The sequence below is a fragment of the Lagenorhynchus albirostris genome, chromosome 8 (assembly GCF_949774975.1).
Source record: "Lagenorhynchus albirostris chromosome 8, mLagAlb1.1, whole genome shotgun sequence".
Classification (NCBI taxonomy): domain Eukaryota; kingdom Metazoa; phylum Chordata; class Mammalia; order Artiodactyla; family Delphinidae; genus Lagenorhynchus; species Lagenorhynchus albirostris.
The window spans coordinates 56,378,116-56,403,909 of NC_083102.1; the positions used below are offsets into that span (position 1 = coordinate 56,378,116).

At 35.7% G+C, this 25,794-nt stretch overlaps 1 protein-coding gene across 7 annotated transcripts in view; it reads left to right on the top strand.

The window, feature by feature from the left end:
• The window catches only part of VPS50 (VPS50 subunit of EARP/GARPII complex), a 139,358-nt gene that overhangs the window by 32,060 nt on the left and 81,504 nt on the right, over positions 1–25,794 (top strand). For all 7 annotated transcript variants that reach the window (XR_009541988.1, XR_009541990.1, XR_009541989.1 and 4 more), the window contains 3 exons: positions 8,820–8,862; positions 10,258–10,356; positions 12,004–12,144. Coding sequence is in view for 3 of the 7 variants with exons in the window: in XM_060157044.1 (XP_060013027.1) it covers positions 8,820–8,862; positions 10,258–10,356; positions 12,004–12,144 (283 nt within the window). In the remaining 4 variants the exon portion in view is untranslated. The remainder of the gene's footprint in view (positions 1–8,819; positions 8,863–10,257; positions 10,357–12,003; positions 12,145–25,794) is intronic.

Genomic DNA, 25,794 nt, shown 5'->3' on the forward strand with positions numbered 1-25,794 from the left:
TGAAGTACCAAGCAATTTGGTATACCCAGTTAATTGAAAAATGAAAGAAAACTGGTAGCTCTTCAATACCTTGTGTCTTCCTTGAGATGTGCTGTGTTTCAGCATCTTTAGTAAAAGATACTGTAACACCAGTTTTGTTCACTTTGATAACTGACAGGGTCCATTTTTACATTATTTGACATTTCTTGAGTTGATTGACAGAGTTATATAGTTGGGATTTACTGGGAATAAGAATCAGTGTGTTTATGTTAAAATACGTCTGAATGAAGCATTTAATTTCTTTATCACTTGACATTTATCTAAATTAGTTTCAAGAAAAGTTATTAAAAGTCAGAACTTCTTTATTTTTTAAAATTTCATTTGAAAGAAACGACTGGAATGTACCTGAGAGCATGCTGGATTATGCTCTGAAAAGTTTGTATACCAACTGAACTAGTTTGTTGAATACTACATTTTAACATACACAGATGGATTTAATTTCTCATAATCTTTAAAATACCGTTTTATTTTTTTCTCTGAAGACGATCTTGGCAGTTGAAAGAAAATTGCAGGTTTTAGAACTTTAAATCACAGAATAATGAGCACAGCTTTTAGGTACAAATACAGCAGTACTTGGGACTATTCTTCCCCTGTTGCCCTTGATTTCATCTTAGCAAGCAGTGCCTGCTCTCTTTCTCTAGACTCAGGCAGGGGGAGTGCAGGAACCTTACCTGGAGCAGTGTTGAGCAGTGAGTGTTTGTGCAGGATCACCAGGCCTGCTTAGCTACACCCATATGTAGATCTGAAGTCCCTGTTGCTTGATTGGCTTGGGCTGAGTTATTGATACCATGTTATTTGGACACTACCTGCATTCCTTATGTTTTATCTTAACTTCTTTTCCTCTGGCTTCCTCCCCCACACAGTGCCATTTAAAATTAAAGTGAAATCTACACAAAATATAATACTTGAACAAAACATCTTAAAAGGTAAAGGCTTTTCTTTCTGCCCACCCATCATTCCCTTTCCTACTACCTAGTATAAACTGTTTTTACAGCTTATTAATTTTTTTCCTAATAGAGTTCACTGTAATTTAACTACATGAGAATATCTTTTTCCTGATTTATCACTGTAGATAGTTGTTGATGCTCTGACTGTTTACTCCCCATAATAAAAATCAATAAGAGATAGGTGTTTGGTATACATTTTCCTTCTATTTGCTTCTCCATCTTCCAAGTTTTGTTAGTGAAACTCTTATTTTTACTTGGTCAAGTTTATAATGTTTATATTCTTTTCACAACTATAATTAAATCTGTGCGTTTTCCAACCGGTTACTTCTAAAAAAACTAACCTAATAGAAATCATATTTACTATATTATGTTTATTTAAATATTATTATCTGCAGAACTGAGTGATTGGACTTATAAAAAAGGAAAAATAATCCTTTGTCTCTGAACGAAAATCAAAATCCATTAGTGTCTTTCTATTTCTGTTGAACATTTTTCACCTTTTTGGTATGACTCGGCTGCTATCATTTCTTTGTAATATTCCTTTTTTGTGTATTTCTTTGTCCTGTGTTATAGTTACCTCTCTGAAAATTATTTTTTTTGATATGGGATACATGGGTGTAAGTGTTCAGATTTTGAAATGACCTTAATTTAGTCCATACACAATTGAAAGAAAAATTATTTTTTTCCTTAGAAAATGGAAGGCATTGCTCAGCTGTCTATTCCAGCCTTCTGTTTTGTAGGACAAAGTCAGATGCTACTCCCATTCCATTCCACCATAAATAGTGTCTTTCCTTTAGAATTTTTAAGATTTTTTTTCTACTTGAAGTTATAAATTTTCACCTGTCTAGAAAAGTCCTGTGTCACTCTTTACTCCTAGATGATGAGACAAGAATGAAGTATTATTTAATGCTTAACTGCATGAGATGTTATGTTACTTGTTATACCAAGAACTCTTGAAATTTATTTCTCTAGGAATTTGTAATAACAGGCAGTTAAGAGGCAGACTGTGGGATAATATGCCAGTTAACAGCACAGAGTGCATAAACAGAAGCCATCAGAGATGTTCAAGCTGTGAATGGCTCACTTCCCAAACCCCAGCAGGAATGGGAAATACTGACATTTATAGGAGTGGGAGTAGAAGCTAGGCACCATTAGCTAAGGCAGCACTGACTATACAGTAATTCTAAATTATATTTTAATAAGGTTTTCTCACTAAAGCTTTATTTTTCAGCTTTTAAATATTGAATCATGATGATGGTGATAATGATGATGGTATAATAATACTTAAAAAATTTTGGCCTTTACTATGTGTCAAGCGCTGTACTTGTCATTTTCCTTACTTTTTCTTATTTAACATTAACAAAATATTCCTCAGAGGTGTTGTTGTCGTCTCTCTTTTATAGATGAGGATGTCGATGCTCTATAAAATAAGTGGCAAAGCCAGGATTTAAACTTAGATCTGTTGGGTTGCAGAGCTTGTTGTTCTTAAACCACAACTATGCTAGACTGTCTACCAGTGTGATAGCTGTTATGTGTAGTGGGACTCATGGCTAATAGGCCAATTTATATTATTCTGCTCCAGTATCTGAGTTATATTCTTACTAGGGTTAATTGTATTTTTCCTAAAAGATATTTCTGCCAGTTGTGTTTGTTACTGTATTTATGTTGTTTAAGTAAATAAACTGAGATGAAACACAATTTTTGAAAGTAAGTTGAATGCATTGTAAAAACAGAACATATTGTTAAAAATAAATTTCCTTTTGAATTTTTTGTAGATGAAACAACTCATAAAAAATTGGGGCATATAAGGTAGCAGTGTGATCTGACATTTGGATTGTTTTGCATTTGTTTTTAAGCTCCTGCTTCACTTTTGAGAAACTGAAACTTGAAATTACAGACAACTTACTAGTCATTTGGCTCATATGAGACTAAGAATTTAAAACTCCAGTCAAATGAAAAGACAAGACCTTGGCTCGAAATCAGAAATGGGTGAATGAAGTACATTTATACAATTTTAGTTAAAATATTCAGTACACATAAATATTCTTGTTTTAACTTTGACCAATTGACAAATGAAAACGTCTTCTGCTGAGCTCTAGCACAGGGTTGGCAGAGCACCTTTGTCTTTAAAGGGCCAGATAATAAATATTTTAAGCTTTGTAGGCCATAGGTCTTGGTTGCAACTCTTCGGCTCTGCCCTTGAAGACCAAGAGCTGCCTTAGATGATATGTAAACAAATACATATGGCTGTGTTTCAATAAAACTTTATTTAGAAACATAGCCGGTTGGCTAGATTTGGTTCCTCAGCCTGACATCTGCTCTGGAATTACAATTCATAAAGTTTGGAGATGTTGTGAACATTTTTAGTGTCCTTAGTAATGGACTCTAGGCTTTCTCTGTGGTGAATGATAGTGTTCTGGGTTAGGTCAGGGATTTCTGAACAGTGTATTTTACTTACGTGTATTTCAGAAGTTTTAGCACTCTACTGAACCATATATAAAGATGTAGTAATTGGGTAACTGGTGTTCAGCATATAATGGAATCTTGAAACTTTAGAGCTAGAAGCAACCTTTTAGATCCAGCCCACTTTTGCATAGGAAACTGATGCCCAGAGTTATTAAGAGACTTGTCTTAAATCACATGGCTTAATAACAGAACAGGGAAAGATCATTAAGAGGCTAATTACTTTCATACTATCTTGTCTTTCAGCAAGTCAACTTTGTACAAAATTTTGATTTATATGCATTTTGCAAGTGTGTGTCCAGATCGGTTATTTAAAAGAAAACTTTTAATTATTTATGGATATGTTATCTTTCATATTTTCTATAGTGATTATAAAAATGCCACCCCAGGGGCTTACCTGGTGGCGCAGTGGTTGAGAGTCCACCTGCCGATGCAGGGAATGTGGGTTTGTGCCCCGGTCCGGGAGGATCCCACATGCCGCAGAGCGGCTAGGCCCGTGAGCCATGGCCACTGAGCCTGCGTGTCCGGAGCCTGTGCTCCGCAACGGGAGAGGCCACAACAGTGAGAGGCCCGCGTACCACAAAAAAAAAAAAAAAAAGCCACCCCAAAATTGTTTGATTCATTCCCTTCACTTGCAGATAGCCTTTAATAGCTTTTAGCCTTTCATCTTACAACTGGTAATTTTTTTGACTGTAATGTAGCTTTTATTTATCCAAATGTTTATGAATAGGTCCTTTTTACATACTTTGATTAATTGAAATAACTGGAATTCAGGTTTCTAAATGATGGCTAAGGGTTTCTTTAAAGGCTGTACATTTAATATGTCCACTCGTTAATCACATTTTTACATATGTATCTTTAATTAGTAGCAAACTGTTGTCAAACTACAGTTGTAGATTTTGAGAGCATTTTTAATAAGACCAAAATGTTTGATTTATAAATTTTATATTTAAAAATTTCTGAATACTATTTACATTACGATGTTTGCATTAACTCTTGATATATAGACTATAAAATCATTTTAATCATAAATAATAGAAGCAATAAAAACATCTAGATTTATAATAACATTGTAAATGAACTCTAAAGCCCATTTTTTTAATTGCGAAGCTGAAAAAATCATTACTCTCACCTATGAATTAGATTATATATATTCCTTTTTTCTCCAAACTCACAATATTCCCTGAGAGAATATGTTTACCAGTTCTGGTATTTATTATTCTGCGTGTTCTTGCCTCTCCATATCTGTGTCTCTAGCTTCAGCCTTAGGTGAACTGAGCCCTGTGTGATAGAGGAGTGGAACCAGCTTCCACTCTGCTTATCTCGTTTTCTTTCACTAAGGCACCTGTAGACCCAGAGTCTAGTCTCTCTTTTTCTTCTAAAACGTTCTCCTTTTTTTTTATCTCTGTAGTTTTTTTTTTAATTGAAGTAGAAAATAGGGGCTGAAAGAATGATGGTAAATTTTTGTCATTTTTTGTTTAAAGTGCAAATTTGACTTTGCAGATATTTATTGCCTGCTCTGAGTCAGGCAGTGAGTTTAGTTAGTCCTGGGGTGTCACTGGGGAATAAGCCACAGTCTGCTCCGACAGATAGTCACAGATATTTCTCTACTAAAATTCAGGGTGCTGTAAGCAGAGCATTGTGAAACTTAAGGGAACAGTCAGCAGAGGAAGACTTCTGAGAAAAGATGACATTTGGAAGATAGATGGACATTTGGGCCCAAGTGAGAAAAGGAGAATGTACTTTATAGTTATTGTGAACATTATATGCAAGAACAGAGGGTGTGAAAGTCTGGAGTTTGTTTGGGGAGTTGCACATAGTCCATATGACTAAAATACAGTTGACTCTTGAACAATGTAGGTGTGAAGGGCGCTAACCCTCAGCTCAGTCGAAAATCCATGTATAACTTATATAGTTATAAATTATACTCTGAGTCTGTGATTCTGCTTCTGAGGATTCAACCAACTGAGGATTATGTAGTACTGTAGTATTTACTATTGAAAAATATCCCCTTATAAGTCCACCAGTGCAGTTCCAATCCCTGTTGTTCAAGGGTCAACTGTATGAGCACTGGAAAGTGAATGGGAAGTTTAATTTTTCATGTCAATTGTTAAGTCTTATGTGCCATGCTAATTTGGGGCTTTATCCTTGGTTTAATCGGGAGCCATCACACATTTTAAAGCAGTGGATTAATGTGATTTTTATTTCTGCTTTACTTAGGAACTGCAAACTCAGTTGTCTTTAGGGACCAGGCAGGTAACATATGTGAAGCTGCCAGATGACAGCAGGAAATGGTCAGGTCTGCAGGACTGTTGGGCCTTGCCTAAAGCCTTTCACATACAAGCTATTGAAAGTGATGCATCTGCCAAATCAAACAGAATGTTGACCAAATCCAGTCTGGAGTTAGACCCCTGCTCAGAGCTATCCCTGAAAGCTTTTTGGAGTTTGTTGTACAATGTTTGGTATGCAGGTCGATGGTGTTCGTCAAATAAATGGATGTATGAGTTGAAGGGTGGGATGTGTGTGTTGTCTGCAGAGATACATTAGGAGGTTATTGAGTGATAATACTTGATTTAGAACACAAACTTGATAAAGGAGAAGCATAGGTGGATATGAGAAATACTGAAATGGTAGAATCATCAGGGTCTGATTACCAGTATATATGAAGAGAGAGAAGAATTAAAGATGACTTTGGAATTTCCAGCTTGGATTGAATGGGTGGTAGTCATATGAATCAAAAGAGAGAGAACATGGGAGAAGGAACAACTCTGGGAGTTGATACTGATTTTTTTTTTTTTTAAATTGGGTGGAATGAGGAATTATTTAATTCTAAGTGCTAAGGTGCTATCATGGCTATCCTTTTAGAGGTATTATTTTGAAGCCCTTAGCTCTCATTCCTTTTTTTTTTATTCATTCATTTATTCTTTTTCGGACAGAAATTCTCAGAATCATTTTTTTAAGGAAAATCTCACTCCCGCCTACAGGTATTTCCTTAACCTATATTTGTATCTGTGGCTATTTTTCAGGCATAAATCCTGGTTAGAGACCCTAATTTTTAAAATAAGGTATTAATCCTACACTGTTGATTGTCAGATCCTGAAGATTTGTTCATTTTCAGTGTTTACTAGAGAATATAATCTTCAATTCTCAACCTTAATCAAAAGCATGCTTATGATAAATAATATTTGTAGAAAATGGTCTTCCTTTATGTTTTTGGATGTTTATCTTTGAGACCATCAGAAACTGGGTACTTGTACTATTATTGGTTTTACTTTTCTGACAAATTGCTTTGCATTTGTGTCTGTCTCTCTCTCTATCAAACCACTTTGGTGTTATCTCCTCAGTTTGCATTAAAAGGCTCTATAAGAAGCAAAGACAAGGAGTCCATGAATCCATATTGTATATTCTGTAAGGCTGTTACCAAGGGTGTTGTTCCTTAGGAGATAAAATATTGCTATCCTCTTTATCAAGACTGGCAAAATTTTCTCTCTCACTTAATGCCAACAAAAGTGATTTTTTTCCTCTTTGTTTTGTTTTTTCTCTTGAGTTACTGGTGTGTTTTGATATTCTGGACACTGAATTGTGTACTCTGGGCTTCCCTATTTGTTTTGGCTGCTAGGACTTTGAGAGTCACATTTATAATCAGATGACAGTTGTAAAAAACCTTGTATAGTTTTGGTGTATTAAACTACATCTTCCACTTGTTCTTACTGTTTTATTTTAGTTTTGCCTTAACCTCTTTTGTTAAAAATGTTTTCTCTAAAATTGTATTTATTTTGTTAGATACCACAGATCTTTTTTAATATTGGGATATTATAATTCAAATAATACCAGTTTTAAAAAACTGACCTAGGGAGAATTAAAGGGGAAAAAAATCAGATTCAATCACATATTCTAAGTGTATAACTCAATATATTTTTACAAAGTGAACATAATTGTGTAATTACCTCCCAGAAACAGAAACAGAACTAGAACATTTCTAATACCCCAGAAACTTCCTTCATGCCCCATTCCAGTCATTATTTTCCCAAGGTAACCAGTGTTCTGGCTTCTGTCACTAACGTTAGTTTTGCCTGTTTTGAACTTTAAAAAGTACATACTGTATGATTCCATTTATACAAACTGACTTCTTTTTGTCCAATATTATGTTTTTGAGATTCAGGTAGTATATTTTCATTGCTATAGTATTTCATCATAAATATATCTCACTTTACCCATTTAATTGTTCACAGACAATTGAGTTGCTTCATTTTGCCTATTACAAATAATGCTGCAAGGACTGTGTATGCACTTGAAAGATACATATCTAGGACTTCTGGGACATAGAGTATTTGTGTGTTGAGTTTTAGGTGTTAACAGTTTCCCAAAAGGTGCTATCAGTTTTCCCTTCCTCCAGGATTGAATTGCGTGTTCCTTTTGTTCTACATCCTTGCCAACATTTGTTGATGTCATTTTTAATTTTTTAAAAATATTTTTAGCCATTCCGGTCGTTTGTTATAGTGTCTTATTGCAGTTTTAATTTGCATTTCCTGAATGCCTGATGGAGTGCATATTTATATGTTTTATTGGCCAATGGGATATCTCCTTTGTCAAGTATCTGTTTCAGGCTTTTACCCTTTGTTTTTATTCTGTTGTTCTGTTTATGTATCCTTATAATAAGTACCACACTTTCTTATTGCTGTAACTTTATAATAAGCCTTAACCTATTTTAGTGTATATCTTACAGCATTGTTCTTCACAGTATTCTTGACTGGTCTTAGCCCTTTGAGTTTCCACATAAATTTTAGAAATGGCTTGTCAGTTTCTACATTAAAAAGCCTTCTGGGATTTTGATTAGAATTAGAGATCATTTTGGTGAGAACTGATATCAACAATATTGAAGGTTTTAGTCTGTTTACATGGTATATACCTCTATGTAGGTGTCATCTTTATTTTAGCTGTACTTTGTATTGTATATTTTTTATTTGATTTATTCCCAGGTATTTGGTTTTTTGAAATTGTATTTTTAAAAATTTCATTGTCTAATTCTTTGTTTCTAATATATAGGGATTAATTTTATTTTTGACATTTTACTTTTCATCTATATTAACCTTATTATCTTGAAAACTTGCTATCAGTATTTAATTCTTAAATTCTTAGTTTTATCTATAGATTCTTCAGGATTTTCTGCCCACACAATCCTGTTGCTGCTAGTGATGACTCTTCTGTTTCTTCCTTTCTAATTCTTTTCCTTTTATTTATTTTTCTTGCCTTTTTGTACTGTCTGTAGGATCAGCAGCACAACTTACTGCTCATACTATGGATCTGTGCATTTAATTATTCAGTTTGTCTCTTTTAAAGATTGACACCTAATTCTGTTTTATTTAATAGTGAACTGAATTCAAAGCTGCAAGATACTTTAGAGCAAATTGAGGTAAGAAGAATTATATATTAAGTTAAATGACTTTTTCTTTTCAGAGGTTTTTGAATAGCGTAGATGCATCTTATGTTTTGACTTTCATGTTATTATCAGTGTTTCTACATCACTATACTTTGTGTTTTTCATTTGGAATATCTGTGCATGGTCAAGTTAATGGTAATTTACTTGTACTCTCAATAATACTTTAGGAATTGTGGGATCTGAAAAGAGTATTTGAAAATATTACCATATCCAGCAAGATCCCTAAACTGTTAGTCATAGGTGTGTTCTCACGTAAACTATAGGCAAAATACTTAACCATGTATTAATTATTTTTTGATTATCAACTGCTACTCCTTTTTAGTTTAGTGAGTTTATTTCAGAATGATTATTGGCTGATGATAACCCTCCTAAATTCCTAAACCTCATAATAATATCTCATACAATTCATCAAATATGTAGAAACTGGAAAGGAAAAGCTATGTTATTGTGAGCATAAAGCCTTTTCTTCCTACATTTATTCAGAGTTCATCTCTTTCCTCAGAATCTTTGCAAAGCAGAGTGTTCATTTAAATAAACTTAATAAGAATTATTTGGTTTCTTCTGATACTTTATTTTATTGTTTTCCTGATGAGAGTACTTAGAAAAGTTGAGGGTAGACTTTCAAATGATTTTTGTGAAAGTAGTTTTTGATCATAAATGCAATTATTTCCTAATTGTAAGAATGACAGTTTATTTGATAAACATAAATAGAACTGCTTTGAAAATCCCTTAAGTAAATAATCACGTGAAAATTTTAATGAGGACTTTCTTTCAAAGCTCAGTTTCTTTCATTCTTATAATTTTCTGTGTAAGTACAGAATAATATTTATCTTAAAATGAAATCATTGAGATAGAAACCCATAAACAAAGTTGGTACATTTAGATATGAAAGGGCAGTACCTTGAGGTATGTACTTTTAAGGTCAATGTAGTTTTCTTGAAAATTATCATTGCTTTTCAGTGATTTACAGAAGGATTGTTTTATTTTTCAGTAGTCCTACAAACTCAGTTCATATAATTGTAAGATTTTAGCAGATGCTTGAGGAAACATAGTTAAGTAAAATTAAAAACTAAAATGCCTTTAGAGACTATGATAATTATTTTGTGTCCCTTGAAACACTAGGCATGTTTTTTTACAAAACTCATAGATTAATAACATCTCAATAAACTTGAGTATAGCTGGTAATAAGAATTATAATTTATTTATATTTTTATTTAAATTTGTTTTTGACTATTAAATCCAGTGTAATAGTAAATGTGTTTAGATATTAGTTAAAAGTGAGAAATTAGTTTTACTTAATATTTTCTTCTTACTACCTTGAAAATATAATTCCTTAACCACCTCTTGCCTCCTCTTTTAATTATACAGGAACAGTTGGATGTTGCTCTGTCCAAAATCTGCAAGAATTTTGACATTAACCATTATACCAAGGTTCAACAAGCTTATCGACTTCTTGGAAAAACACAGGTTAGTTTTGAAAGGATGTTTTCTTTTTTCTTAATCAGGAATCTATTGATCTTCATGATTGCTTAAGTTTGAATATTATTATTAATATAGAGTGCTTAAAAAGTTTCATTTAACAAAGTAAATTTTTATGTTGTATTAACAATAATAACATGATCTCATAGGCTCAGAGTGTGTGTAGTGTGATTAAAACATTACAGGGGCTTCCCTGGTGGCGCAGTGGTTGAGAGTCCGCCTGCCGATGCAGGGAACACGGAGTCGTGCCCCGGTCCGGGAGGATCCCACATGCCGCGGAGCGGCTGGGCCCGTGAGCCGTGGCCGCTGAGCCTGTGCGTCCGGAGCCTGTGCTCCGCAACGGGAGAGACCACAACAGTGAGAGGCCCGCGTACCGCAAAAAGAAAACAAAACAAAACAAAAACATTACAGAAGTCTGTTTTAAACTATGAAGTGTTTCTCAAGTTTAATATTTTCACCATTCTATGTAGGTTTTTTAAAAAGTATATTATGAGATAATTCAGTGGGAGAGAATTGTAGTCTTTTTTACCTCAACTCTTGGTCCCGAATAAGAACTTCTAAATTTGGAGCCTCATGGTTCCTAGATGAGCCATCATGACTCCCTCAAAGTGGTATGTAAACTTTTGTGCATTGTGTACATTTGTTGTAAAACAGGTCCGTTGCACTTATCAGATTTTTCAAAGGATTCTATTATCCTCAGAATGTCCTCACTGCTCCCATGATGCATGACTTTACATACTCTTACTTCTCAAGGGCTTCCTTGAAAAATTTGAAGTAGAGGCCAGTTTGAAAATTAATTATATCTTCTGCAAATACAGGATTATACATTTTTCTAGAGAACATCCAAACATGATAGGTGTAAATGTTTTCTTCCCTTAAATGGTCTCTTGTCTTAGAAGGAAATTGAAGACTTTACCAAACTGTTTAAACTCTATTTACATTTTATAATAAGAATAAAGAAGTTTGGTTATTTATTGTACTTTATTAGTTTTTATATCTGAAGCTATACCTAGGGAAAAATACTAGAAGGAAGACATTTGGTAATTACGAGGGACATGTTTAAAGACCTTTGAAAATACAACTATAACTTCTGATTTCCCCCATTAGATGAATTCTTTTACTCATTAAATATTTATGGGTACCTACTATGTGCATTGCTCCAGGCACCTGGATATAGGCCCTCATGTATCTTACCTTCTAGGGAGGGAGACAAACATCAAAGAAATAAATCAGTGTAAGTGGATAGAGTGATGCAAAGTACTGATTTATATAGGATAGTCAGGAAAGGCTTCTCGGAGAAGATGACCATTGAGTATCCTGAACAATGTAAAGGAATGATGGCAGAAGGCATCCAAAGGTGTGATTATGCATGACATGTTTGGGAAAAGGTAGGATGGGTACCAGTGATAAATACAGAGCAACAGAGCAGTGTTCATAATTCAGGTTTATCTTTAGTGGTATGATGTTCTGGTTATTTGCAGGCTTATTTGCAAATAATCAACACTTATAATTCTGTGTATAATAGTTACTTGTGCTGTAGCTAAAATTGGTAAAGATTTTTTCCTGTGTTTTTAAAATCTGTTGAAATTTATTTTAATAATATAAGATTATGTTGTATGTTTTTTCTTTCCATAGACAGCAATGGATCAACTTCATATGCACTTCACCCAAGCCATTCATAATACTGTGTTTCAAGTTGTTCTTGGTTATGTGGAACTATGTGCAGGAAACACAGATACAAAATTCCAAAAACTGCAATATAAGGATCTCTGTACGGTATGTCATAACTTAATTATTGTTCATATCTATTTTAGTTTTTAAGTTTATATTTCATTTATTTTAGAGCCTACTATTTGAAGATATGTTTGCAAACAGTTTTTCTCCCATATTATTCTTTTCCTCATAGAGAAACTGGAAGATTCAGTCACATAAAGAGTAAAGGTTGATGAGATGGTACAGATTTGTGGAGTGCGGTTGCTTCTAAATGGACTCTCTCCCCTCTTATAGCTTCTTGTACCCCTCTGTCTCAGGGTCTTAACTCTCTTCTGTGAGCATCTAGGGTGCTTTTAAGCAATCATCTTTGCTGATTTTCCTTACATACTTTCAATCAGTCTTTTCATGTGTATAAATGTTGCTTCTGTCAGCATCTGTAACCAATTTTTCTTTTTCATTCTTAAAGAAACATAGGCCTGTAGGTAATATAATCCACAGGTGCGAAGTGAACTGAGTTGGGTTCTCCTTTCGAATTGTTCTTGCTGATGGATTGATGTAGTGTGAGGGAAAGAGAATGATGAACCTCTAGGAGAATGGGGGTGCTATTTGCTTTTAAAGGAAGCCTGGTAAAGCATGAATTCTGTTTGATACTTATTAACAGAATTAGGTATGATAGGTTCTTTAATGTTGAAAGAACAGACTTAGAGGAGCTGAATAATGAGATGAAGAATATGATGCATTTTAAGGTGGCCCACTTTCTTTGGCACTATTCTTTTTTTTTTTTTTTTTTTTTGCGGTACGTGGGCCTCTCACTGTTGTGGCCTCTCCCATTGCGGAGCACAGGCTCCGGATGCGCAGGCTCAGCGGCCATGGCTCACGGGCCCAGCCGCTCCGCGGCATGTGGGATCCTCCCGGACCGGGGCACGAACCCGTGTCCCCTGCATGGGCAGGCGGACTCTCAACCACTGCGCCACCAGGGAAGCCCCTGGCACTATTCTTGATAAAAAATTAAGGACGTTTAGAAATTACCTCAGGCTTCTTGGAAGTATTTAAGTCAGTGCTGTTACTGGCAGACAGGATGTGACTATCTCTTATAAGCCTAAGTAGGTTTTAATTTGTTTTATAATATTGAGTTATATTTGACCTATTTAAACCAGGTAAGATTAGGAAGAGATTATCTCATATCAGATTTATTTATTTAGTTTGATGAAAAGATGTGGACTTTTAGTAACTGAGTTCTGTAAATTAAAGTGGTTAGCTCAGTAGAGGAAAAATGGAAGGAAGCCTTAGCTGATGGAAGGAAACTTAAATATGTTTTCCTGGTGAGAACACATATCAAGGATCTGGAATGGCATAACTCAGGCAAGTTAGGTGATTCGTGAAGGAGCCTTGTATTAGGATGTACAATTCTTAACTTTTCAATATATGGCAATTGGGAATCATTTTTGCCCTAATTAAAATTAACTGATAATAATTATTGATGAAATACTGATGTAGGAGCATATGTGGCAACCGAGTGTCAGGTAAGAAAGAAACAACAGAGCCCTTAGGATATATGTGCATGGTGTTGACTGGCAGATTTTGGAAGTGAGAGGGAAGAGCCGAGGCATTTGGGCAGTTGGTTTTCTCTGTATAGTAGCAGTATTTTGAAGGAAGTCCTTAATCATAGATAAAAGTTTAAATATAACGTTAAAAATTGAAATAAGTGATTTAAAATTTTGTGTTGAAGTATAGTTGATTTAAAATTTCTGCTGCACAGAGAAGTGATTCAGTTATACGTATATATGTTCTTTTTCGTATTTTTTCCCATTGTGGTTTATCACAGGCTATTGAATATAGTTCCCTGTGCTGTACAGTAGCACCTTGTTGTTTATTTTATATATGGTAGTTTGTATCAGTTTAGCTCTTTTATTTTTATTCTTTTTATTGTTTTTTAACATCTTTATTGGAGTATAATTGCTTCACAATGGTGTGTTAGTTTCTGCTGTATAACAAACTGAATCAGCTATACATATACATATATCCCCATATCTCCTCCCTCTCGAGTCTCCCTCCCACCCTCCCTATCCCACCCCTCTAGGTGGTCACAAAGCACAGAGCTGATCTACCTGTGCTATGCGGCTGCTTCCCACTAGCTATCTATTTTACATTTGGTGTGTATATATGTCCATGTCTTTTATTTTAGACAATCACTTCCCCTTATATTTTTCATGGCATCCCATTTTTGAAAAGACCAGGCCCTCTGCCTTATGGAATGTGGCAACGGATCTTACTGTTGATCCCCTCTGCTCAGCACAGGGTCTGGTAATAGTAGCCTTTCTGTCTGTTTGCTGTGCACTTGAAAACAGTGATAATGGTTATGAGTAATAATCACAGAAGCTAAAAAAAAAAAAAAAGGATTGAAATAAATGAAATAGTATACTGATCAGAGTTGATAGAGGGATAGTGTTTCTATAAAGAGGGGAACATTTTGTTTCCTTTAAATGGAAAGAGATTGGAAATGAAGAGAGATAATCATCTGCTTGTTCTTATTCACAGTATTATTTTATAAATTTTTTTTAATATAAATTTATTTTTGGCTGTGTTGGGTCTTCGTTGCTGCGCGTGGGCTTACTCTAGTTGCAGCGAGCGGGGGCTACTCTTTGTTGCGGTGTGCGGGCTTCACATTGCGGTGGCTTCTCTTGTTGTGGAGCACGGGCTCTAGGCACGCGGGCTTCAGTAGTTGTGGCTCGTGGGCTCTAGAGCGTAGGCTCAGTAGTTGAGGCACATGGGCTTAGTTGCTCTGTGGCATGTGGGATCTTCTTGGACCAGGGCTCGAACCCGTGTCCCCTGCACTGGCAGGCAGATTCTTAACCACTGTGCCACCAGGGAAGCCCCACAGTATTGTTTTAAACCATTCACAGATGTCAGTCTATTACTAAATGGGCTAGAATGAAATTGAACTCCTTTTTTTTTCCATCTTTTTGGACATTCCTTTACAAAGAAACCTGGGGCAAAATTAGTGTTCTGTTTTTTATTTTCTTTGGTAAACAGAGAACTTCAGCGTTCTTAAGGCCAGCAGCATACTGTCCCCATTATGAAGTGTCTGCCATTTGTGTTCTGTCACCATTGCTCTAAGTTTAAAAGTTGACTTTGAACTTTTTGAAGTCATTTTGTAACTGAATGTACTTTCTTTACTAAACTGTAATTTCTAAGTGATTTAATTAAAGGCACAATTTTTCTTTTTATAGTTTATCCTTGTCTAGTTTCCTGTTTTTTCGTGAATGTATCGACTTAAGAGTTTTTAGATCAGTAATTTAGGCTCTTTTAAAAAATATGTACATTATCTTGAAGCACAAATAAAGGACTACTCCTTAGAAGCAAAAGTTTCAAATGAGAATTAAATCTCATTTCTGGCAAGGGCCAATGTAAAGGGGCATAGTGGTTATTTTATCTGATTAAAAAGCCTCTTTGTGATTGCGTTTATCAATACATTGATGTACCCTACATGTTCACATCAGTTTGTGGAGAGATTTAAAGACACCAAGTGGAAGCTCTTTATTTAGTGACCTTGTAGAGAAACATTTTGTAGGTTTTTTGAAAGTTTATGAAGTATGCATCAGTTTTTTAAAAAAAAATGTTTTTTTAACATTTTTTTTGGCAGGCTGATGGGTTTCCCTTGGGAGCTTATTTCAAGATGTTAATTAGGATACTGTTGATTAATTTTATGATAATAGAGCTGGCTAAGCTGGCTGCAGTGTTCTCAACCATTTTACAACTGTTCATTTCGAAATGCTTTTAATGAGTTTTGAGTTGTGTTTTTTTTTTTTTTTTTTTTTTGCGGCACACGGGCCTCTCACTGCCGTGGCCTCTCCCATCGCGGAGCACAGGCCCCGGACGCGCAGGCTCAGTGGCCAACTGCCGTGGCCTCTCCCATCGCGGAGCACAGGCCCCGGACGCGCAGGCTCAGTGGCCACGGCCGACGGGCCCAGCCGCTCCGTGGCACGCGGGATCCTCCTGGCCCCGGGCACGAACCCGTGCCCCCTGCATCGGCAGGCGGACTCTCAACCACTGCGCCACCAGGGAAGCCCCTGAGTTCTGTTTTTGAAATGAACTTGTTAATGTAATAATACTTTGGGGGAAAATGTAATGTTTCTTTTAGAAAAAGCTTTCTGAAATAATTTCAATATGTATTTTCTCCTTTCGGCACATTGGAGGTGTTTAGTAAATGTTTCTTAAGTATATTGGATTGACCTCTTCGTCTCTAACTTGTGCGGTGTTGACTTAATCAATTTTCAGATTTGATTAAGTGAGAGGGAAAGAAAACCAACATTGAGCACTTTCTCCATGCCATGTACTTTTACAGGTTTTTTACATGCATACATCATAGAAAGACCAACTAAAGGCTCATCAAATGTTCCATTCTTCTAGTTTTTAAATTTTTGATGCTTAAAAATACTACCTCTTGATATTGAATTGTAATTCAGTGGCAGTTTGAGGGTCAATAAATATTTTTAGTAAGATCTCTGTTGAAGGTATAGTTTATTTTGATGTTCATATAAGAGCCTAGAGAAATTTCGTCTTTTGAGACAAAAAGCTATTTCTGTTCTTAAATTCTCAGGGCACTTTCTGTTGTGAAGAATTAATATATTTTCTCTTATCAAATAGTATGAGAGTATACAGACTCTCTATGATGATAAACTGCCAGGAATTTCAGTGCTAAATTTAATGTTCATTTGTAGTAACCATCTTGTTTTGGGTTTTCTGTAGAATTAACTGCCTCCTTACCCTTTTTCTGTTTTCTGACTTCTTAAACTAGTCTCTTTATATGTTTTTATATCACTCACAGTCTTTATGGAGTTAGAATACTGATTATATAAGTAGTCGCTCAGATTCAGCAATCATTAATTAATATATTTGCTCTTAAAATACATATATTTTAAATTATACACCTAAAACATTGATTGTAGGAAAATACAGATAAGCAAAGGAAGAAAATAAAAAATAATATTTCTGTATGCAGAGCTGGTTCTTTTAATGTGTATATAAGCAAATAGCTTTTTAAAGTAGGATTATGCTGTACACAGAGATTTAGAACATTTTTTTCCACTTGCTGCTTTATAAACAATTTTTCATTTCAGTAAATATGCTATGCACATACCTTTTAGTGGCTTGACAGTACTTCATTGTAAGAGATCCTGTGGATTAATTAACCAGTTTCTTATTCTTTGATGTTCATAATGACAAAAGTTGGAAATAATATAAGTAACACTGTAGTAAATTTTTTTTTTTTTTTTTTTTGCGGTACACGTGCCTCTCACTGTTGTGGCCTCTCCCGTTGCGGAGCACAGGCTCCGGACGCGCAGGCTCAGCGGCCATGGCTCATGGGCCCAGCCGCTCTGCGGCATGTGGGATCTTCCCAGGCCGCTCTGCGGCATGTGGGATCTTCCCAGGACACGAACCCGTGTCCCCTGCATCGGCAGGCGGACTCTCAACCACTGCACCATCAGGGAAGCCCTGTAGTAAATATTTTTAAAGCTAAATCTTTGCACACATCATTAATTATTTCTTTAGGATAAATAATGAAAAATAAAATTGCATTGCCAAAGGCTTTGGTTTATATTTCCAAAATTGCCCTCTAGAAAGTGTGTTTCAACTTATGCTCCTCATCAGTAGTGTCTGCTTTTATCCTTTTTCCTGTGCACATGAATGCTGATTATTTTATATTTAATAGCTTAATTGTCAGATACCAGAAGGTAGCATATCAATACTAATTTATGTAGCTTGTCACTCAAGCATATTTAGCATGTGAAGGAAATTAAACAGGGACATTTAATTGATTGTTGAGGTTAATTTGGTTGATTTGGTTGGATAGGTGAGTGGACCTTTCCTTTCTTACTAGATAAACCTTTTCAGTTGGAGGAATAATGCTATTTACTTGATTGCTTTATAAGATCAGGTTTAAAATACTCTAAGAATTCAGATGTCACATTCTTATCACTTATATAGTAGCACCCAGCTAATTTTTTGTATGAGTTATATATATTTTTTTAATATAAGAGTTATATATTGGTTTCTAAATATTTAAGGTAAAATAAAAAATAAGTTTTGGTAATTTTAAATATTCAAAACTTAATGATCAAAAGATAAGGAAAGTTTATCCGTCTCTTCCTTTTTCCCTGCCATTTACTCTTTGGATTGTCAAGAACTGTGAAGGGTCTGAAATTTTATCCTACTTGCAGATTAACAAGCTAGCCTGTTACTGTTTCATGGATGCTGGTAGAAGATGCAAGATTCCACTCTCTTAGTGCTCTGACTTAGTGTAAACCAGTTTCCCTTGTCATTACCCAGCTTTTGTTAATCAGTCAAGTAATGGGTTCAGCTCAGCAAGGGTAAATATGGTTATAAAGAGTTTGAAACCTAGTAAGGTGATATTAATTATGATCAGAGGTAGAATAAGAAAAGTTCAAACAACATATACAGTAGTGTCAATGGGATCAACACAGTTCTTTAAGGGTTTAAGGAGGCAGAAGAGGAGCCTGCAAGTTTTGAGTTGGTTTTGGATTTCAAGAAGCACGATGTATGTGGCTGAGTACAGGGATACAGAGGAAATATCCTGAGCAATGGCATGAAAGAAGAGCATAGGGCAAGTGAAAGGAACAGTACGTTGTCTGGCTTGGTTTAACTGGATTCAACCAAGTATGATGATTTGGTGGTTTCTGCCATACGCTGGAACTAATGAGTGCCTATGGAGAACATGCTTTGGGCTGATGTTATCTGAGTAACCAGCTTTCCCTCTCTTGGCTGGAAGTGAAGGGGTTTTCTAGTCACTTGAAACTGGCTCAGGTGTGATGCCCAAGTCTATGAACCCTTAAAACTATCAATGTAACTTAGACTGCTGGGTGATTTTGTGTGTGTGTGTGTGTGTGTGTGTGTGTGTGTGTGTGTGTAGGATGGGGGTAAATGTTAAAGAGCCAACCTATTTTTAACACGTGGTACACAGCTACCAGCAGAAACAAAATAATTTACTGGTAAAAGCCATTCTCAAAACCTGCCAAGAAACCATATTCTTAATTGGTCTTTTTACATTTAAATACTGCCCATTTTTGGTGATAATCTTAGCATAGGGTTTCACAACGTTTTATTACTTGAAACTTTGAAAGATAAATTATATATTCTGATAACACAAGCTTTGCTTGTTTTATAGTATTAAGCTTTCCATTTGATTAAGGCCATTTAGCAGCAATTAGACAAAACAGAGGATGGAAGTAAAGGAGCCCCCTTCTGTGTATTTCACAATTTAGAGGGTGCTAGTTACTTAGTTCCAAGTTGGCATCATTCATACCATACATACATATGTCTTCATGTGTAAATACATATTTAGTATTAATGATAAAATGCCTGGGAGATGAGAATGACTTTTTTCACCAAGATGTTTGTGTTGTTGTGTTTTTTGTTTTGTTTTGTTTTTTACAATATTGTGTTAGTTTCTGCTGTACAGCAAAGTGAATCAGCTATATGTATACATATATCCCCTCTTTTTTGGATTTCCTTCCCATTAAGGTCACCACAGAGCACTGAGTAGAGTTCCCTGTGCTATACAGTCTGTTCTCATTAGTTATCTATTTTATACATAGTAGTGTATATATGTCAGTCCCAATCTCCCAGTTCATCCCACTCCCCACATCCCCCCTTGGTGTCCATACATTTGTTCTCTACGTCTGTGTCTCCATTTCAGCTTTGCAGATAGGTTCATTTGTACCATTTTTCTAGATTCCACATATATGTGTTAATATACAATATTTGTTTTTCTCTTTCTTACTGACTTAACTCTGTATGACAGACTCTAGGTCTATCCATGTCTCTGCAAATGGCACAATTTTGTTCCTTTTTATGGCTGAGTAATATTCCAATGTATATACGTACCACATCTTCTTTATCCATTCCTCTGTTGTTGGACATTTAGGTTGCTTCCATGTCCTGGCTATTGTAAGTAGTGCTGCAGTGAACATGGGGTGCGTGTATCTTTTGGAATTACAGTTTTCTCTGGGTATATGCCCAGGAGTGGGATTGCTGTGTTGTATGGTAGTTCTATTTTTAGTTTTTTAAGGAACCTCCATACTGTTCTCCACAGTGGCTGTATCAATTTACATTCCCACCAACAGTTCAAGAGGGTTCCCTTTTCTCCACACCCTCTCCAGCATTTGGTGTTTGTAGATTTTTTGATGATGCCCATTCTGACTGGTGTGAGGTGATACCTCATCGTAGTTTTGATTTGCATTTCTCTAATAATTAGTGATGTTGAGCAGCTTTTCATGTGCCTATTGGCCATCTGTTGGTCTTCTTTGGAGAAATGTCTATTTAGGTCTTCTGCCCATTTTTGGATTGGGTTGTTTGTTTTTTAAATATTGAGCTGCATGAGCTGTTTATATATTTTGGAGATTAATCCTTTGTCCATTGGTTTGTTTGCAAATATGTTCTCCCATTTTGAGGGTTGTCTTTTCGTCTTGTTTATGGTTTCCTTTGCTGTGCAAAAGCTTTGAAGTTTCATTAGGTCCCATTTGTTTAGTTTTGTTTTTAATTCCATTTCTCTAGGAGGTCAAAAAGGATCTTGCTGTGATTTATGTCATAGAGTGTTCTGCCTATGTTTTGCTCTAAGAGTTTTATAGTGTCTGGCCTTACATTTAGGTCTCTAATCCATTTTGAGATTATTTTTGTGTATGGTGTTAGGAAGTGTTCTGATTTCATTCTTTTACATGTAGCTGTCCAGTTTTCCCAGCACCACTTATTGAAGAGACTGTCTTTTCTCCATTGTATATCCTTGCCTCCTTTGTCTTAGGTTAATTGACCATAGGTGCGTGGGTTTATCTCTGGGCTTTCTATCCTGTTTCATTGATCTATATTTCTGTTTTTGTGCCAGTACCATACATACTGTCTTGATTACTGTAGCTTTGTAGTTTAGTCTGGAGTCAGGCAGCCTGATTCCTCCAGTTCTGTTTTTCTTTCTCAAGGTTGCTTTGGCTCTTCAGGGTCTTTTGTTTTTCCCTAAAAATTAAAAAAATTTTTGTTTTAATTCTGTGAAAAGTGCCATTGGTAATTTGGTAGGGATTGCATTGAATCTGTAGCTTGCTTTGGGTATTTTAGTCATTTTCACAATATTGATTCTTCCAGTCTAAGAACATGGTTTATCTCTCCATCCTTGTGTCGTCTTTGATTTCTTTCATCATTATCTTACAGTTTTCTGCATACAAGTCTTTTGCCTCCTTAGGTAGGTTTATTCCTAGGTATTTTATTCTTTTTGTTGCACTGATAAATGGAATTGTTTCCTTAATTTCTCTTTCTGATCTTTCGTTGTTAGTGTGTAAGAATGCAAGAGCTTTCATGCATTAATTTTGTATCCTACAGCTTTACCAAATTCATTGATCAGCACCAGTAGTTTTCTGGTGGCATCTTTATGATTTTTTTATGTATAGTATCATGTCATCTGCAAACAGTGACAGTTTTACTTCTTGTTTTCTGACTTGGATTCCTTTTATTTCTTTTTCTTCTCTGTTGTGGCTCGGACTTCATGTTTTTAAATTATGAATGAATCTAGTTTAGTATAAGGAAAGTTTTGCTATAACATATGCATATTTTACCTATGGAGAGTCATAGTTTTTAAAGCTTCAGAGAGACTCTAGGTTATTTGCTTTATCCCTTGGCATTAATATATGAAGTGAAATGCTGGAGTCATGACCAAGTAAGTCAGAGTTGGGACCCATGCCCAAATATGTGCCATCCAGTTCACTATACTGAGCACCACTCTGATTTCCAATGATTAGAAAGTACCTAAGCTATTCATATTTTGTACAGCTTGGTCCTTGCAGAAGTAATTAGAGGTTGGAGAGATCTTGTAATTGCTTGGCCCGGCCACTTATTTAGGTCCAGAGTTCAGCCTTCCCAGAGATATTTTTAGCTCCCTGGGCCTAGTGCTGTTTTGACCTGCAACATATTTCCAGAAACCTCCCAGCTAAACAGTAGTCCTTTCCAGCAGCTTCTGGTGATGTGAGCTCACTGTGCTAATAGCATTCATCTAAAGATGCTGATAAGCCTTTGTTGTTTTCTTTGAAATCCATCTATTAGTGAGTGTGTGTGTGTGTGTGTGTGTTTGGATGGGGGTGGGGATGGCAGCACTACGAGTTTTAAATCTCTGTGAGGATGCCAAACATCTGCTCCCTTTATGTTTGTCAGGATGTGATTAGAGTGATAAATCAAAGTGAAACAAGAGCATAATAATACTTTAAGGATACTCCTAAGAATTTTTATTTTGATGTTTTAATATAAAAAAATCATCTTCCTGAAATTTTTGGAGGTAATTGGTAATAGAGATTTCTGATGGGTATAAAAGTAAATTAATGTGAACTAGAATGCTAAATTTAGCGGCCTCTTTTTTCCATATTTACCACTTTGCACCGAAGCAACTTTCAAAAGGTGACATTTTTTTCATTGTGTGCTTCAGGTTTGAAAAGGCTGCATATATTCATTTCTGGATTTACACTGTTCTGTGAAAATGGCCTCTAGATTCTTATTAAATTTATTATTTATAATTAAGGCTGAGATGTTGCTGGTTTTAACAAGCTAACTTCATGATTTTAATTTTGACCAGGTAGGTTGGTTGGGATGGTTAATAGTAGAGATGGGAGGTACAAAGTTTTACTCTTAACTGATAGTGATGAGATTGGAAATCAGATCTGTGGATTCTGTGAAAGTGTTAGTCAAGATTTGATTAAGGAGTGACTTTTGATGTTTGAATAGTGAAGGTTAGTTGTAATGCTGTGTTGAGCTTTTTGCATTGTAACATCTGGATTTGTGAATCTTCTCTAAATCCTGACCCCCAGGATATTTGTTACCTGTGATCACTGGTTACTAGACATGTATGTTATCTGTATGGAGGTTGTGAGTTACAAAAAAAAAAAAAAACTAGGTTACTTAAAATATTCCTCCTTTTCTGCATGATCTTTGATAGTTCTGAAATACTACACCTTTTTCCTCTTTTCTTTTTACCTCTCAACCTTTCCTGAATAAATTGGTACTACTAGCTTTAGAATGGAAGTGGAAAATAGCTCTGGAACACAGAGAAATGTTTGATAAGTAAATTTCTATTTCCCATATATTCTTTTTTTTTTTTTTTTTTTTTTTTTTTGCGGTACGCAGGCCTCTCACCGCTGTGGCCTCTCCCGCCGCGGAGCAACAGGCTCCCGACGTGCGGGCCCAGCGGCCATGGTCCCTGGGCGCAGCCACTCTGCCGCATGTGGGATCTTCCCAGACCGGGGCACGAGCCCACGTCCCCTGCATCGGCAGGTGGACTCCCAACCACTGCGCCACCAGGGAAGCCCTCTATTTCCCATATATTCTTAAAAAAATTTTAAGACATGCTATTTAGTTCTTTGGGGTGTCTCACTGTGTGAATATTTTCTAAATTGCTTAATTCAAGGCTTTCGTTGCTATCATTGCTATGTGGTAAGAACATTGAACTGGAATTGCAATATGGCACTCCTCTGCCTTGGTATTCCTGGTTTTATACTAAATGAATCACCCATTAATTGGGACTCGAACTGAGTTGCAGTGTTAGGTATCTAGTAATAAGTGAATGGATTAAACCAATGAAGAGGTAGCAGATCCAGGAATCTCTAACACTGTTTCATGAAAGGTGAACCTAATATACCCAGAGTGGTTTACTATCTAAGGGCATGTGACTGGTAAGTTGTAGAACTGGTGCTGGCTGGGATGCAGGGCTTCCAATTTCTTGTCTAGTTCTCTTTCTGTTATGCTCTGCTGGTGTGAAGAAGGATTGATGTCTAAGTGGAAGTTGTAATTCAGAAACTCAGATTTTCTTCTTGGCCTGCCTTTTATTTTTTGACTACTTATACAATTATTTGCTTATTTGTTGGTTTCTTTGAATCTGTCTTGTTATAGTTATGGTTCACACATGTCTGTGTAATAAGTTTCTCTATTTGAAATTTGGAGGTGATTTTTATAAATTAACGAGAGAGCACTAGTTATGAATGATTTTAGTGATAAGGTATTAAAGGCATCAGAAGCATTTGTTGCTTTGAGAATTGACACTAGCTGATTGCACAGTATAGGGGAAAGTGGTTTCTGGAGTCCAACATTAAAATGAAATGACTCTTTTTTTTTACATCTTTATTGGAGTATAATTGCTTTACAATGGTGTGTTAGTTTCTGCTTTATAACAAAGTGAATCAGTTATACATATACATATGTTCCCATATCTCTTCCCTCTTGCGTCTCCCACCCTCCCACCCTCCCTATCCCACCCCTCCAGGCGGTCACAAAGCACAGAGCTGATGTCCCTGTGCTATGCGGCTGCTTCCCACTAGCTATCTACCTTACGTTTGGTAGTGTATATATGTCCATGCCTCTCTCTCGCTTTGTCACAGCTTACCCTTCCCCCTCCCCATATCCTCAAGTCCATTCTCTAGTAGGTCTGTGTCTTTATTTCTGTCTTACCCCTAGGGTTCTTCATGACATTTTTTTTTCTTAAATTCCATATATATGTGTTAGCATACGGTATTTGTCTTTCTCTTTCTGACTTACTTTGTATGACAGACTCTAGGTCTATCCACCTCATTACAAATAGCTCAATTTTGTTTCTTTTTATGGCTGAGTAATATTCCATTGTATATATGTGCCACATCTTCTTTATCCATTCATCCGATGATGGGCACTTAGGTTGTTTCCATCTCTGGGCTATTGTAAATAGAGCTGCAATGAACATTTTGGTACATGACTCTTTTTGAATTATGGTTTTCTCAGGGTATATGCCCCATAGTGGGATTGCTGGGTCATATGGTAGTTCTATTTTTAGTTTTTTAAGGAATCTCCATACTGTTCTCCATAGTGGCTGTACCAATTCACATTCCCACCAGCCGTGCAAGAGTGTTGCCTTTTCTCCACACCCTCTCCAGCATTTATTGTTTCTAGATTTTTTGATGATGGCCATTCTGACTGGTGTGAGATGATATCTCATTGTAGTTTTGATTTGCATGAAATGACTCTTATTGTCAGCATAGTCTTCAAGTACAGAGATGAACACATTTTGGATTAAATCTATTAAAAACTATATTTATATATCTATCCCACCTTGCCTTTTTTCGTAAACTATTTACTTTCTGTGTATTTAGTGTAATGAATCTATACATTTGTTTCTGTTTTAGAATATAAATTTAGGTAAGAATCATCTTGCTCAGTACATCATAGTCTTATGTTTGTACATATGAACATATTTGAAGATAAGTTTGGGAGACTTTTAGACGTGGGCACTGGCCTAGCTAGATTTGTGAATTATTTACACTTGAGTAAGTTTGGTGAGAAAAAGCTTGGTATAATTTCACTTAACAATTTCAACGTTTTCTGAAAAAAATTTCCTATAAACATTTCTGTGTGTATACTCTCATCCAAACCCATTAAAGTTTAGCAAATAGTCAAGAGTTAACACCGTAAAGAACCTCCTTTTCCTTGAATAAATAGGCAAATGATATAGCTAGACAGTGGTTGGGTGGAGAATAGAAGGTAGTAGTTCCAAGTTTCAATTTTCTGGTTTGTTAAACTGTGGCAAGTATTATAAAAGTTAATTGGTGGGCTATAGCACAATTATTTGTATAGTTATAATTTTTCTTTGGGAAAAATAAGACTAACACTGCCTTCCTTTTATCTGTCAGAAAGATATGTTGG